The sequence below is a fragment of the Oncorhynchus mykiss genome, chromosome 29, assembly GCF_057628025.1.
Source record: "Oncorhynchus mykiss isolate SJ-2025 chromosome 29, ASM5762802v1, whole genome shotgun sequence".
Lineage (NCBI taxonomy): Eukaryota > Metazoa > Chordata > Actinopteri > Salmoniformes > Salmonidae > Oncorhynchus > Oncorhynchus mykiss.
This window is the reverse complement of record NC_143050.1, coordinates 24,729,741-24,745,000: the sequence shown is the minus strand read 5'-3', so window position 1 is coordinate 24,745,000 and position 15,260 is coordinate 24,729,741. Positions and strand designations below refer to the sequence as shown.

The 15,260-nt window shown below is 41.9% G+C and overlaps 1 protein-coding gene across 15 annotated transcripts in view; it reads left to right on the top strand.

Annotated features, from left to right (window-relative positions):
• Positions 1–15,260, top strand: part of LOC110509345 (nuclear pore complex protein Nup214) — a 71,359-nt gene that overhangs the window by 15,917 nt on the left and 40,182 nt on the right. For 14 of the 15 annotated variants that reach the window (XR_016493298.1, XR_016493296.1, XR_016493294.1 and 11 more), the window contains exons 16-24: positions 43–192; positions 412–570; positions 779–885; positions 1,026–1,217; positions 4,274–4,356; positions 4,444–4,527; positions 4,618–4,908; positions 5,157–5,324; positions 6,048–6,156. Coding sequence is in view for 8 of the 15 variants with exons in the window: in XM_090226876.1 (XP_090083002.1) it covers positions 43–192; positions 412–570; positions 779–885; positions 1,026–1,217; positions 4,274–4,356; positions 4,444–4,527; positions 4,618–4,908; positions 5,157–5,324; positions 6,048–6,156 (1,343 nt within the window). In the remaining 7 variants the exon portion in view is untranslated. Of the gene's footprint in view, positions 1–42; positions 193–411; positions 571–778; positions 886–1,025; positions 1,218–1,605; positions 1,715–4,273; positions 4,357–4,443; positions 4,528–4,617; positions 4,909–5,156; positions 5,325–6,047; positions 6,157–15,260 lie in introns of those variants that run through there. The other variant, XM_090226880.1, reaches the window with a different exon arrangement.

The following is a 15,260-nucleotide window of genomic DNA, read 5'->3' as shown; positions in this document are numbered from 1 at the left end:
ATTGTCCTCGTGGTAGCTTCATGCTGATTGTGTTCCTCTCAGATTGGCCATTTCCAGAAGGAGCTGGCTGACCTGAAGGCGCGCAGCCACAAGGCAGACTTTAGAGTGGGCACCATAGAGGAGATGAAGGAGCTGAGGAAAGAGTCTAAAGACCTCCACGTCTTCACACTGGAGATTAAAGAAACCACTGAGGTACGAACTGAATTTGATTAGATTGTATTATTAAAATGAGAGGTAAAGCCAGTCTGAATCAGGACATGAAGCTTGGTGAAGTTGACATTGTTAATGTATCCAGTTGTGTCCAATTCAAAATAACACACAACAAACTGGTACCACACACACTACAACCTCCTAAAGACCCTTTCTATCCCTCATAGGCTCTAACCATGTGTGTGTTCTTGTTCTCCCCAGTCTCTCCATGGGGACATCAGCACTCTGAAAACCACCATGCTGGAGGGCTTTGCCGGTGCAGAGGACGCCAAGGCCATGAGTGAGCTCAACAGAGACAGAGGCTACCTGCAGCTGCTGTACAAGAAACCACTGGACCCACGCAGTGAAGACCAACTCAAGGTAAGCCTGGGGGGGAGGAGGATGATTGCTCTATACATTATGGGAGGATGAGATGGATGGTTGGGTGTGTAAAGGGAACTTCCATGATTCATCAGAGTGGATGTTTTAGAAATGGCAAAGGCAAAACACTATTGAACAAGATGACACATGTTAAACAGTTTTTTGTACAGCAGACTTAATTTCCTCCTGTTTTTTTCCCCTTAACCAGGAGATCCGCAGGCTGTACCAGTATGTGAAGTTTGCTGTGGAGGATGTGAACGACGTGTTGGACCTGGAGTGGGAGAAACATCTGGAGAAGAAGAAGAAGAAACAGAAGTTAGTGAGAAAAATAAAATAGATCACTTTTAATTTTTTACCTGTAATTCATTTCCTATGACAATTTTCTCATTATCATTCATTGTATGTTAAATGTTTCCTTTCTAACCAATTCCCTCTGTGACTCCTGTCTCTCCCAGACACATGATTGTCCCAGAAAGGGAGGCTCTGTTCACGGCCCTGGCCAACAACCTGGACATCATCAACCAGCAGAAGCAGAGACTGGACACACTGGTCAAAGACCTCCATGCCCTGCGGCTCTACAACAAGACTGCAGCCTGGAGTACCCCTGGCCCCACCCAGCCCGCTGCAGCCACCCCCACAGAACAGGGGTATGTACAAGGGTGTATACCTGAAATACAATGGCCAGATATGTAGCAGCACGAGGATGTTTTTGGTCTGTTTAGTTTTTTTATATGTCAAATGTTCATTGGGGCATGTGTGTGTTGCAAATAATGATGCACAGTGGATTAAAAATGAAGTAGGCTATCAGTCCTCATGAACTCAGTTCTCATGCTGCCAAACATACTAGAGGTCGACCAATTAATCGGAATGGTATTTTTGGACACTGATTTAAAAAAATATATATATTTTACACCTTTATTTAACTAGGCAAGTCAGTTAAGAACACATTCTAATTTTCAATGACGGCCTAGTAACGGTGGGTTAACTGCCTTGTTCAGGGACAGCATGACAAATTTTTACCTTGTCAGCTCGAGGATTCAATCTTGCAAACCTTATGGTTAACTAGTCTAACGCTCTAACCACCTGCCTCTCATTGCACTCCACGAGGAGCCTGCCTGTTACGCGAATGCAGTAAGAAGCCAAGGTAAGTTGCTAGCTAGCATTAAACTTATCTTATAAAAAAACAATCAATCAATCATAATCACTAGTTAACTACACATGGTTGATGAAATTACTAGTTTATCTAGTGTGTCCTGCGTTGCATATAATCGATGCGGTGCGCATTCGCGAAAAAGGACTGTCGTTGCTCCAACGTGTACCTAAACATCAATGCCTTTCTTAAAATCAATACACAAGTATATATTTTTAAACCTGCATATTTAGTTAATATTGCCTGCTAACATGAATTTCTTTGTCACTTCTCTTGCAACAGAGTCAGGGTATATGCAGCAGTTTGGGCCGCCTGGCTCATTGCGAACTGTGTGAAGACTTTTTCTTCCTAACAAAGACAGCCAACTTCGCCAAACGGGGGATGATTTAACAAAAGCACATTTGCGAAAAAAGCACAATCGTTGCACGACTGTACCTAACCATAAACATCAATGACTTTCTTAAAATCAGTACACAGAAGTATATATTTTTAAACCTGCATATTTAGCTAAAAGAAATCCAGGTTAGCAGGCAATATTAACCAGGTGAAATTGTGTCACTTTTCTTGCGTTCATTGCATGCAGAGTCAGGGTATATGCAACAGTTTGGGCCGTCTGGCTCGTTGCGAACTAATTTGCCAGAATGTTACGTAATTATGACATAACATTGAAGGTTGTGCAATGTAACAGGAATATTTAGACTTATGGATGCCACCCGTTAGATAAAATACGTAACTGTTCCATATTTCACTGAAAAAATGTTTTGTTTTCGAGATGATAGTTTACGGATTCAACCATATTAATGACCTAAGGCTCGTATTTCTGTGTGTTATTACGTTATAATTAAGTCTATGATTTGATAGAGCAGTCTGACTGAGTGATGGTAGGCACCAGCAGGCTCGTAATCATTCATTCAAACAGCAATTTTGTGCGTTTTGCCAGCTCTTCGCAATGCTTCAAGCATTGCGCTGTTTATGACTTCAAGCCTATCAACTCCCAAGATTAGGCTGGTGTAATCAATGTGAAATGGCTAGCTAGTTAGCGGGGTGCGCGCTAATAGCGTTTCAAATGTCACTCGCTCTGAGACTTGGAGTAGTTGTTCCCCTTGCTCTGCATGGGTAACGCTGCTTCGAGGGTGGCTGTTGTCGTTGTGTTCCTGGTTCGAGCCCAGGTAGGAGTGAGGAGAGGGACGGAAGCTATACTGTTACACTGGCTATAGTAAAGTGCCTATAAGAACATCCAAATAGTCAAAGGTTAATGAAATACAAATGGTATAGAGAGAAATAGTCCTATAATTCCTATAATAACTACAACCTAAAACTTCTTACCTGGGAATATTGAAGACTCATGTTAAAAGGAACCACCAGCTTTCATATGTACTTATGTTCTGAGCAAGGAACTTAAACGTTTGCTTTCTTACATGGCACATATTGCACTTTTAGTTTCTTCTCCAACACTTTTTTTTTTTGCATTATTTAAACCAAATTGAACATATTTCATTATTTATTTGAGGCTAAATTGATTTTATTGATGTATTATATTAAGTTAAAATAAGTGTTCATTCAGTATTGTAATAATGACAATTACAACAAATAAATAAAACAAATCGGCCGATTAATCAGTATCAGCTTTTTTTGGTTCTCCAATAATCGGTATCGGAGTTGAAAAATCATTATCGGTCGACCTCTAAAACACACCCTCGTAAAACTGACTATCCTACCGATCCTTGACTTTGGCGATGTAATTTACAAAATAGCCTCCAACACTTTACTCAGCAAATTGGATGCAGTCTATCACAGTGCCATCCGTTTTGTCCCCAAAGCCCCATATACTACCCACCACTGCGACCTGTATGCTCTCGTTGGCTGGTCCTCGCTACATATTCGTCGCCAAACCCACTGGCTCTAGGTCATCTATAAGTCTTTGCTAGGTAAAGCCCCGCCTTATCTCAGCTCACTGGTCACAATAGCAGCACCCACTCGTAGCACACGGTCCAGCAGGTATATTTCACTGGTCATCCCCAAAGCCAACACCTACTTTGGCCGCCTTTCCTTGTAGTTCTCTGCTGCCAATGACTGTAACGAATTGCAAAAATCACTGAAGTTGGAGACTTATATCTCCCTCACTAACTTTAAGCGTTAGCTGTCAGAGCAGCTTATCGATCGCTGCAGCTGTACACAGCCCATCTGTAAATAGCCCATCCAACCAACTACATACCTCATCCCCATATTTGTTTTTGTTTTTCTGCTCTTTTGCACACCAGTATTTCTACTTGCACATCCTCATCTGCACATATATCACTCCAGTGTAAATTGATCAGTTGTAATTACTTTGCCACTATTGGCCTATTTATTGCCTTACCTCTTTACTTCCTTTGCACACACTATACAGATGTTTCTATTGTGTTATTGACTGTACGTTTGTTTATCCCATGTGTAACTGTTGTTTTTGTCGAACTGTTTTGCTTTATCTTGGCCAGGTCGCAGTTGTAAATGAGAATTTGTTCTCAACTGGCCTACCTGGTTATAGAAAAAAAATACTTTTGTGTTTAATAGTTTGGACAACGAGCTGGAGAGTTTGAGAGATGCACTCCTGAAAGCCAGTCTAGACACCATTCCTAAGACCTTACAGTCTTCAGGTAAAGTACTTTCCAACCCGTGTCTCACTGTGTTAACTATTGTTCTTGAGTGATGTAAATGTATTATGATTCTTTCCACTTCTTCAGCCAAGATGTCTCCAGTGAAGCAGTCTCAATTGCGTAACTTCCTCTCCAAGAGGCAGACACCACCAGTCCGCTCCACCGCTCCAGGTACTCCCAACACACAGAACATAGTGAGCAGTGTAGTGTAAGTAATGTGTGGAATGTACTTCTCCTGAATGGTTCCATCTTTTACCCCAGCCAACCTGTTCCGCTCGGCCTTCCTCTCTCCCAATTACTACGAGGATCTGGACGATGTGAGCTCCACCTCCTCCCTGTCTCAGGCCCTTGACGCAGACTACTCCCACTGTTTTGAGGAGGAACCGGAGCCCGAGCCTGCCCCCCTCCCCGTGCTGCCCACCTCTATGCCCCGCCACCCCACGGTGGTACGCACCCCTTCCATAGCCCCAGGGTTTGGTGCCATCCAGTCCACTCCTTTCAGCAAGGTGCACCAGGGCCTGGGCCTGGGACTCAGCCCCATCCTAAGCACAGGTAGGAAACTCCATTGACTTTTTAGTTTGCCTTTATTTAACCAGGTTGGTCAGATAACAAGAGGTTCTAAAACTTTGCTGTTGTACTATGTAGTTTGTATTGCATGTTTTATCTTCTAGTAACAACCATCAGGACAGAGAGGGGACTGCCAACCATATGACAATGTGCTGTTCAATGTGGTTTTCAGAGAGCTGGTCTGTTGTACAGTAAGTTATCAAATGTACTAACATCTTTAGCGATTTTTCTAGTTCCAACCAATAAGATCAACATGGGAGGTGCGGACAGCACGGCACTAGCCACTAAGACGGTGAAGCACGGAGCCCCTCCCACTGAGAAGGCCACACCCGTCCCCCTCCCTGCCCAACAGGCTGCTGCTAAAGCTGCTTTCCTCAGGCAAATGGCTAATCAGAAAACAGGTAGGCGGGGCTTGACCTTTGTAGGTTGCAAATAATGGAAAGTGTAATGCCTTTGTGACTGTTTTTCTGTCACTGTAACTCCCATACAACGTTGCATTTGCCTAGTAAAGAATCTATCAATGTTTCATTTTCTGCTCCGCACAGGACATGGGACCTGTTTCCGTATTGTTCGACCATATTATGCTCTTTTAACCTCGGTAGTATAACTTGCTAGTTTGTTAATTTTTCAATCTGGGAAGAAGCTTTCATTGGTGGTCTCGCTACACTGAAAACAGTTTGACAATCCGATGTATTGACCAGCAGAGCTTTAGTGACCGGTAAAGCTTTTCTGCTCACCATCTGTCTTCATGCCATATTCATACTCTGACACCATGGGGAGACAAAGACCAGGATCACTGGTGAACTGACAACCCCATGGTTTTACGATGCAGAATTATGGTTGATAAAACTTTAGTCAACAAATTCAATTATCTAAACCATACTTTTAATCAATTAGGCCTATTCATGCTAGTATACGTCTGTGTCAGTAACCCAACATAACGTGACATTTAGTACTGTTAGATGCACACAATTATGCTATTATTGTGGATAGTCAGATTAATATAATAGTTTGAGTAAAATGTTTGCATCCTTTGCAAGAATAGCAACATGCTTTTGCATGTATTTTATCACTTTTGTATAATGATGATGATCATTTGATTTTTCTTCTTTGTGGACAACCAGTGGTCAGTTCTTCTCTGGCAGAGTCTACCCTGAAGACCGTTCCCCAGGTGGTCAACGTCCAGGAGCTCAAGGACAAAGGACCGCCACTGCCTGTATCCACTGTGATCAAGTAAGTCTTCATCTTTATTACCATCCCTCTTCATCAAGGCTTTACCTGGAGCCTACTTTCAACAGCCTACTTTTACTTTTTTCTGATTGCAGTCCCCAAAACACAAAATATATGCACATAGATAAGACATTATATTTAAAAAATATATATGTAGATAAGAAATGTGACAAAGTAAATACATTTCTCGTGATTAGGAGCACGGCTGAAGGATTCCTATCTCATACCACTACAATATTACAATAATTGGATGATTCCAATCTGACTCACCATTACTTTACACTGAACCTACAGTCCACATAAATATTGTACACAGCAGCTTTCTTGTGTGTGTTTCTGTTTGTCTAAGTTAAAGTACTGTGCACTGCAGTGTTGGGTCTGCTGACAGTGCTGTGTCCCTCACGGTGTCCCTTGGGGTCTGCCACAGTGAATCTGTTTCTCTTTTTTTAAACAACTCAAGTCACGGAAATACGTCTTCCTTAGTCTAATAAGCATAACGTGTATTTTTTTTGAGTTTGAGCGATGCAGGGTCTTCCGATTGGCCAGGCTTTAAAATGAGGTCACGGTAGAGGAAGAGAGGGGGAGAGGGAGAGAATTGTTATTTTAGCTTGGTGAGGCATGTTTACAGTGACTCGCTGAGGCAGAAAGATACAGCCACATACAAATAGGGGCAATGAAAAGAACGTGGGGAGCGAGTGTGCCATATACAGTACACAAAACATACTGTGAAATACTTCCCCTGGTCCAGCACATAGACGGTCACAGCACTAGACTGGCGCTGCATGGGGGGGGATGTGTATGTGGGGGATGGGCATACACGTGGGCAATGGACCATGATATAAAGTGTGTGCGTGTTGTGAGTTTACGTCCTGTCCTGGGGGGGGGGGGTACTAGCCTATGCCGTTTGTCTATTCGTGTGGCTGCATACGCCCATGTACAATATGTGTGGTTTGGGATCTTTTGTGCGAGTTCCATCACAGCTGGCATATCCCAGGCCTCTAGTCCATATGCTGGGGGCCACAACAGCACAAGGCATAGCACTGCCATTCTTTCACTCTCTCCTCTCTCTGCCTCTCTGTCTCTGTGTGTATGTTACAAGATGACCAGCAATAAACTGATCAATTAATCTGAGAGCACAAATACACACAGAATTGAGCAATCATAAAACGCAAGGGTGAAATAAACAACCGTAGGACACCCAGGTTATAACGCTAATGGGGTATATGTGAAGGGCATTGGTGTATAGACTAGACTAAAGCATGATATTGAACCCTTAAGATCAACACACACAAAAAGACATAAAGTATTTTTATGTGAATATGTCTAGAGACTAAGCATTAAAGAGATTCTCCGGTACTTTTGTATACTTTTTAGCCAGTAGTTCTGCTGTGTGTGCATCTTGCTATCTGTCACTCAAATAGCGAGGGGCTGAAGTTCATTGGCTATAAATCGAATTGCTAGGGGGCTCGCCCAGGGAAAATGGCACATAAGTTTCCAGAAAAAGTAACTTTCAAACTGGATTTTGTGGCTAATTGAGGTAACACAGTAGTACTGCTCATAGATTATGCATATACAGTGGGGCAAGAAAGTATTTAGTCAGCCACCAATTGTGCAAGTTCTCCCACTTAAAAAGATGAGAGAGGCCTGTAATTTTCATCAAAGGTACACTTCAACTATGACAGACAAAATGAGGAAAAAAAATCCAGAAAATCACATTGTAGGATTTTTAATGAATTTATTTGCAAATTATGGTGGAAAATAAGTATTTGGTCAATAACAAAAGTTTATTTCAATACTTTGTTATATACCCTTTGTTGGCAATGACAGAGGTAAAATGTTTTCTGTAAGTCTTCACAAGGTTTTCACACACTGTTGCTGGTATTTTGGCCGATCCCTCCATGCAGATATCCTCTAGAGCAGTGATGTTTTGGGGCTGTTACTGGGCAACATGGACTTTCAACTCCCTCCAAAGATTTTCTATGGGGTTGAGATATGGAGACTGGCTAGGCCACTCCAGGACCTTGAAATGCTTCTTACGAAGCCATTCCTTAATTGCCTGGGCGGTGTGTTTGGGATCATTGTCATGCTGAAAGACCCAGCCACGTTTCATCTTCAATGCCCTTGCTGATGGAAGGATGTTTTCACTCAAAATCTCACGAAACATGGCCCCATTCATTCTTTCCTTTACACGGATCAGTCGTCCTGGTCCCTTTGCAGAAAAACAGCCCCAAAGCATGATGTTTCCACCCCCATGCTTCACAGTAGGTATGGTGTTCTTTGGATGCAACTCAGCATTCTTTGTCCTCCAAACACGACGAGTTGAGTTTTTACCAAAAAGTTATATTTTGGTTTCATCTGACCATATGACATTCTCCCAATCTTCTTCTGGATCATCCAAATGCTCTCTAGCAAACTTCAGACGGGCCTGGACATGTACTGGCTTAAGCAGGGGGACACGTCTGGCACTGCAGGATTTGAGTCCCTGGCGGCGTAGTGTGTTACTGATGGTAGGCTTTTTTACTTTGGTCCCAGCTCTCTGCAGGTCATTCACTAGGTCCCCCCGTGTGGTTCTGGGATTTTTGCTCACCGTTCTTGTGATCATTTTGACCCCACAGGGTGAGATCTTGCGTGGAGCCCCAGATCGAGGGAGATTATCAGTGGTTTTGTATGTCTTCCATTTCCTAATAATTGCTCCCACAGTTGATTTCTTCAAACCAAGCTGCTTACCTATTGCAGATTCAGTCTTCCCAGCCTGGTGCAGGTCTACAATTTTGTTTCTGGTGTCCTTTGACAGCTCTTTGTTCTTGGCCATAGTGGAGTTTGGAGTGTGACTGTTTGAGGTTGTGGACAGATGTCTTTTATACTGATAACAAGTTCAAACAGGTGCCATTAATGCAGGTAATGAGTGGAGGACAGAGGAGCCTCTTAAAGAAGTTGTTACAGGTCTGTGAGAGCCAGAAATCTTGCTTGTTTGTAGGTGACCAAATACTTATTTTCCACCATAATTTGCAAATAAATTCATTAAAAATCCTACAATGTGATTTTCTGGATTTATTTCCTTCTCATTTTGTCTGTCATAGTTGAAGTGTACCTATGATGAAAATGACAGGCCTCTCATCTTTTTAAGTGGGAGAACTTGCACAATTGGTGGCTGACTAAATACTTTTTTGCCCCACTGTATGAAGTACACATTGACACATTCAGCCCAAAGCGGGAGGGTTAAAACAATTTTCAGTAGTCACCAAAGTTCCAGCTGTTTTTGAGGTTGGATTGGCAAGATCAAGACCCTCCAAACATGCTTAGAGAAGCATTCATACAACAGTAGATTTCTACCAACCATAAGCCTGTTACATGCTTCCCAGTGGAAACCGTTTGCGCACAAATGATGGAAGTGTTCGGACTTTTTGCGTTCGTCAGGTTTCTTTAGGCTGTTCAGGCACACACTTTTTTCTTTTAAAGGGAGTATTTGGAGGAACAGACGTTTGTGTCGCCTTCTGCTAAGATCAAACCGAACCTACTATACGGGTGCCTTTAGAGCCTAGAGTGACGGTTAGATGGCTGACATCCTGACCTTGTGACTTAAAGAGTCAGATGGAACGCCGCTAATTAAAGACTTAACGTTGCTCAATAATTTGAGATGTGTATTAGAGCTTTGAGATCACACACACATACGCACACTTCCCAAAAAGTGCATACATTGGATGCACACACAGACTCCCGTCACGCTTGCGTGAGTGTGCTCAATTTTTGACCTCTTGTGTCACTGCAATTTCTGATATAAATGGCTGTTGATGACAGCTGTGCATGTCATTTGTCAATGCCAGAGGGACTGAGCGGTGCAAGGTTGGACAGAATGGACAGATGTTGGCAGCTGGCATACGGGTGCAGGCTAGTGATGGGGGATAAATAGTTACATATCGGGATATTATTTTTGATGATGTATCGTTTTGATATCGCAATATTATTTTTAATGTTAGTTAGTTGTACCTGCACCAAAACTCCAGTATTTTTTCCTTCATAGTGTTGTTCTCCATCTTTTTAAATTGGGGGCAAATTTGCTTTCAGCACTTTTATTTCCATGACTGATCAAAACTCGTTTCCTCATGCTCTCGCTTGTCCCTCTAGCAGACATACGGTGAGCAATATGTTTGGAACATTGAATCGCAATAAAAAATCACCGTATCGAATCACATTACATATTTAATCGTGAGAATCGCAGTACATATTGTATCTGCACTTAAGTATTGTAATATCTTGATGCCCCTGGCAATTCCCAGCCCTAATACAGGCCTGTGTCCCTGTTGTCATAATGACAGAGAGAGAATGTCACTCCCCAATGTCACAGCACATTCAGACTGGAGGGTGGAGGAGGACCTTCAATTTGTACCGTCAGCAGTTTCTGTTTTCATAATAATTGTTCTTGGGGGAAGGAGCAGTTGAAAGTGCATTTTATGCTTCTGAAGTGTAGATAACGAATAAACCCACAAATGTTCTACTCTTTAGACAGTAACTGGTATTTGGGAATGAAATAGTTTGAATAAATTGATTTATTCAGACAACTCCTTACATTTTGATTTCATTTAAGACTGTCAAATGCACATTACCCATCATCCTTGTCTAGGGAGATCTTCTTTGTCTCTTACTTTGACACTGCTCCCTATTTTTCACCACAGCATCAAGCTACATCATCCATGGCTAATAGTCACCTATAAGCAGGTTATTACTTCCCAGAAGAGCTGTACGCAGGAACAGCCATTTACTAATCCCATGTCCCCAGCCTGTCCTGTCTTTACTGCAGTAGTGGTGTTGTCCTGCCCCAGCTACGGTGTGTAACTGGGGACATAGTATAGATTATCAGAGCTGCTGCTGCCAGCCAGATGCCAAGAGCCACTGTGACCTTTCACTTGATGGCGTGCCAACGTCCGGACGGAGAATGGGATTTGGTGTATGGGGGGGAAACCTAACTGCAGCAGTAATAGTGTTTTCTCTCACACAACCTTTCTCTCTCCTCTGTCCTTCCTTTCCTGTATTTCTCTTTCTTGTTACTACATCTGTCATCTCATGCCCTTTTACTTACTCACACACACACACACACACACGACTGACAAAATGTATCTTACTTAAACATGCCAGTCATGGTCTTTTGAGCAGAGCACCTCCAAGCATATAGCCAGCTGTAGCTTCCTATCCTTCCTATTAAGATTTACTTTGATTAATTCATTTAATTTTATCCGTGGGTGGTCTTTTAATTTCAAGCTTCAGTGCCTGTGTGATAGAGTTACAGTGTACTATGTTCCAATTAACAGCAGGAACATTGCACTGGAGTTGGGTGGTCACTGGTGCCTGGCCTAGCCTGGTTGGCAGTGTCAAAGCCAGCTGACTTGTAAACCTGGGCTGATTCATAGCAGTGCTTGTAAATGTGTGTGTCTGTTGGTGCCAGGTTACGCTGTGTGCGTGCGTGTGTAGGGCTGGCTCAGTTACCATGTAACCGACTGTTATGGATGAAGACCATCATGGGGCGGCAGGTAGCCTAGTGGTTAGAGCACCGAAAGGTTGCTGGATCGAATCCCCAAGCTGACAAGGTAAAAATCTGTCGTTCTGCCCCTGAACAAGGCAGTTGTTCCCCTGTAGGCTGTCATTGTACATAATAATTTGTTCATAGCTGACTTTCCTAGTTAAATAAAGGTCAAAAAAAAGAAAAGGTGTGTTTATTAAAATTTCCTGGGAATGAACAGCTGACGCGTGTGTCTGCTTGACTTTTATAGCACCTAGGAAAGCGCAGGCGACAGCAGAGCTCTCTCATCTGAGTTAATGCACTGCTAAGGCCTGCCCATGCAACTTTGATGGAGAGACACTGAATTATTCAGTGGGTGTGACCCAAGGCAAGCCGTAGGGGGAGCGGTCAACACCAAGGTGCTGCTCACCAAACTGACATGTTTTTAACTATGGATGCGTTGTAGCATGGAGAAACAACACCTAGCTGCGGCCTTTGCAGATCTGAAATCATTAGTTGGGTGTAAGCAAAATGGAGGAGTCTCCAATAAAAACCTGCCATCATCATTTTGCTTACACCTATCTAATCCTTACCGTGCTTGGAGTAATTCTGAATTATTGTATGCTTCACTGTTGGTTAATTACTTATCTACTCGTGTTCCAGTGCACCGTACTGCCACAGATGGAAGAAGGAGCCAAATGTCTCACAAGATGTAGCAATCTGAAACACCTGTTTAGTCTAGTGGTGTGAAGTGAGAGAAGATGGAACTAGATGAAACTTGGCTGACTTTCTGCTAATTTTCTCATTGAATGTTTCATCAATCTCAATTCAGGTTTCTGTTCCCAAAACTAGAATCCATTGGTTTTGTTTGGTTTTGTTTAGGAGTGTATGGGTGAATTGAGTTATTGGATAACGGAAATATGCTAAAACGCACCAATGTGATCTCGCTAGCTAGTGCTTGGCAATGCCCACCACCTTGCTTGTTCTGCGCACTATGCTTAATTTGCTCCCATTGAAAATGACACCAGTGACAGATCTTGAGTTAGTTACCATTAGATTTTTATTTTTTTATTATATTATTTTTAATATCATTTTTTTTACACCTTTTATTTAACTAGGCAAGTCAGTTAAGAACACATTCTTATTTTCAATGACGGCCTAGGTACAGTGGGTTAACTGCCTTATTCAGGGGCAGAACGACAGATTTTTACCTTGTCAGCTCGGGGATTCAATCTTGCAACCTTTACAGTTACTGGCCCAATGCTCTAACCACTAGCTAGCATTAACCTTCTCTTATAAAAAACAATCAATCATACTCACTAGTTAACTACACATGGTTGATGATATTACTGGTTTATCTAGCGTGTCCTGCGTTGCATATAATCGATGCGGTGCGCATTCGCGAAAAAGGACTGTCGTTGCGCCAACATGCATGTACCTAACCATAAACATCAATGCCTTTCTTAAAATCAATACACAGAAGTATATATTTTTAAACCTGCATATTTAGCTAAAATAAATCCGGGTTAGCAGGCAATATTAAGCAGGTGAAACTGTGTCACTTCTCTGGTGGCTGTTGTCGATGTGTTCCTGGTTCGAGCCCAGGAAGGAGCGAGGAGAGGGAAGGAAGCTGTACTGTTACACTGGCAATAGTAAAGTGGCTATAAGAACATCCAATAGTCAAAGGTATATGAAATACAAATGGTATAGAGAGAAATAGTCCTATAATTCCAATAATAACTACAACCTAAAACTTCTTACCTGGGAATATTGAAGACTCATGTTAAAAGGAACCACCAGCTTTCTTATGTTCTGAGCAAGGAACTTAAACGTTAGCTTTCTTACATGGCACATATTGCACTTTTACTTTCTTCTCCAACACTTTGTTTTTGCATTATTTAAACCAAATTGAACATATTTCATTATTTATTTGAGGCTAAATTGATTTTATTGATGTATTATATTAAGTTAAAATAAGTTCATTCAGTATTGTTGTAATTGTTTTTATTTATTTGTAATAATGACAATCGGCCAATTAATCGGTATCGACTTTTTTTTGGTCCTCCAATAATCCGTATCGGTGTTGAAAAATCATAATCGGTCGACCTCTAGTTACCAGTATCTTTCGCACTGCCTGATGAGAGAGCTTATCCCTGGAAGGGACCCTGTTGGCAATGGGATTTCACTGGCTTTTCTTGGCCTGACTTGGGCATGCTTGAGTGAGTGTGGGCTTCAAGATGACAGCATTGGCACCCCACAGTTCAAACTCATCACCATGTGATTAAACTTTGTCAGAAGATCAGCTGTCACTTTACACTACACATCCTCCTCTGTCTCTAACCTCACTGGCTATACGTCTATAGCGGATGATCCAGGATCTATTAGCGTTTAGATTGCATATCTGTCAAGCCTGTTCAGTGTGTCTGTCTTGTTTAGTGCTTAGGCTATTTCCTCCACAGACACACACACACACAGTCCTTTGCTTGTGTGTCTATTGATCCATGCGGGCTCCCCAGGGTGGCGTGGTGCTCATACTGATGCAGCACTGAGACGGCCATGAGGAAAGCGGCTGATGAGCTGAGTGATCATCCCCAGCTCTGCCACCTGCTCTTCTCTGTCTCTGCGTCTCTCTCTAAATAGTTACAATGCAACTTCAGTTAACATGGAATTCTGAAGGCAATTTAGTTCTTAAAATGACAAGGCAATGCATTCTTGGAGACAGTAGATATTTTACAAAATAAATAATGTATTTCAAAATAACCAGGGTAAAGCAATGAATGTACAGGATGATGTGATGGCAAAATGATGTACTAATGTGATAAGCTTCAGAATCAGACAGGGAATGGGGATTAGAGGATCAAACAAACAGTTATTCTTTATATTTCAGAATGAAACAAGGCAGGCAGGGATTATAGGAGAAATATAGATAGTAATGATAAAAGTAACAGATACAGGTTACACACACATTCAAAGCAGGGAAAAGATAGGTGGAATAGCATTCCTCATGAAGCTGGTTGAGAGAATGCCATGAGTGTGCAAAGCTGTCATCAAGGAAAAGGGTGGCTACTTTAAAGAATCTCAAATATATTTTGAGTTGTTTAACACTTTTTTCTTTTTTTTTTTACTACATGATTCCATATGTTATTTCATATTTGTTATGTCTTCACTATTATTTTACAATGTACAAAATAGTACAAATAAAGGAAAAACCCTTGAATGAGTAGGTGTGTCCAGACTTTTGACTGGTACTCTAGTCAAAAATTTTGAAAGAAATACCGTGTAAAATTCAAGTCAGTTGGGAGTAGGTTTTTCAAGTCCCAATACCTTGTTCATCGGGTCTATGACCTGACGTATAATACAACAATTGACACAGGAGGAGTGCTAATCCCACACACAAATTCTAATGGTGTGAAAAGTCTGACTTCAAGTTGAAAACGAGGACTATACACTATAGAGCTTTACCTCAAAGATTAGAAGATTAGAATACACAACCAAGACAATTGTTTATGGATAACCAATAGTAACTAATATACTATTTAGCGTTTATCTGAATGCACATCGACCAGGGAGTGCCTGGCTTACAGAACGAGGAATGATGGTCACCCCCCTGGAA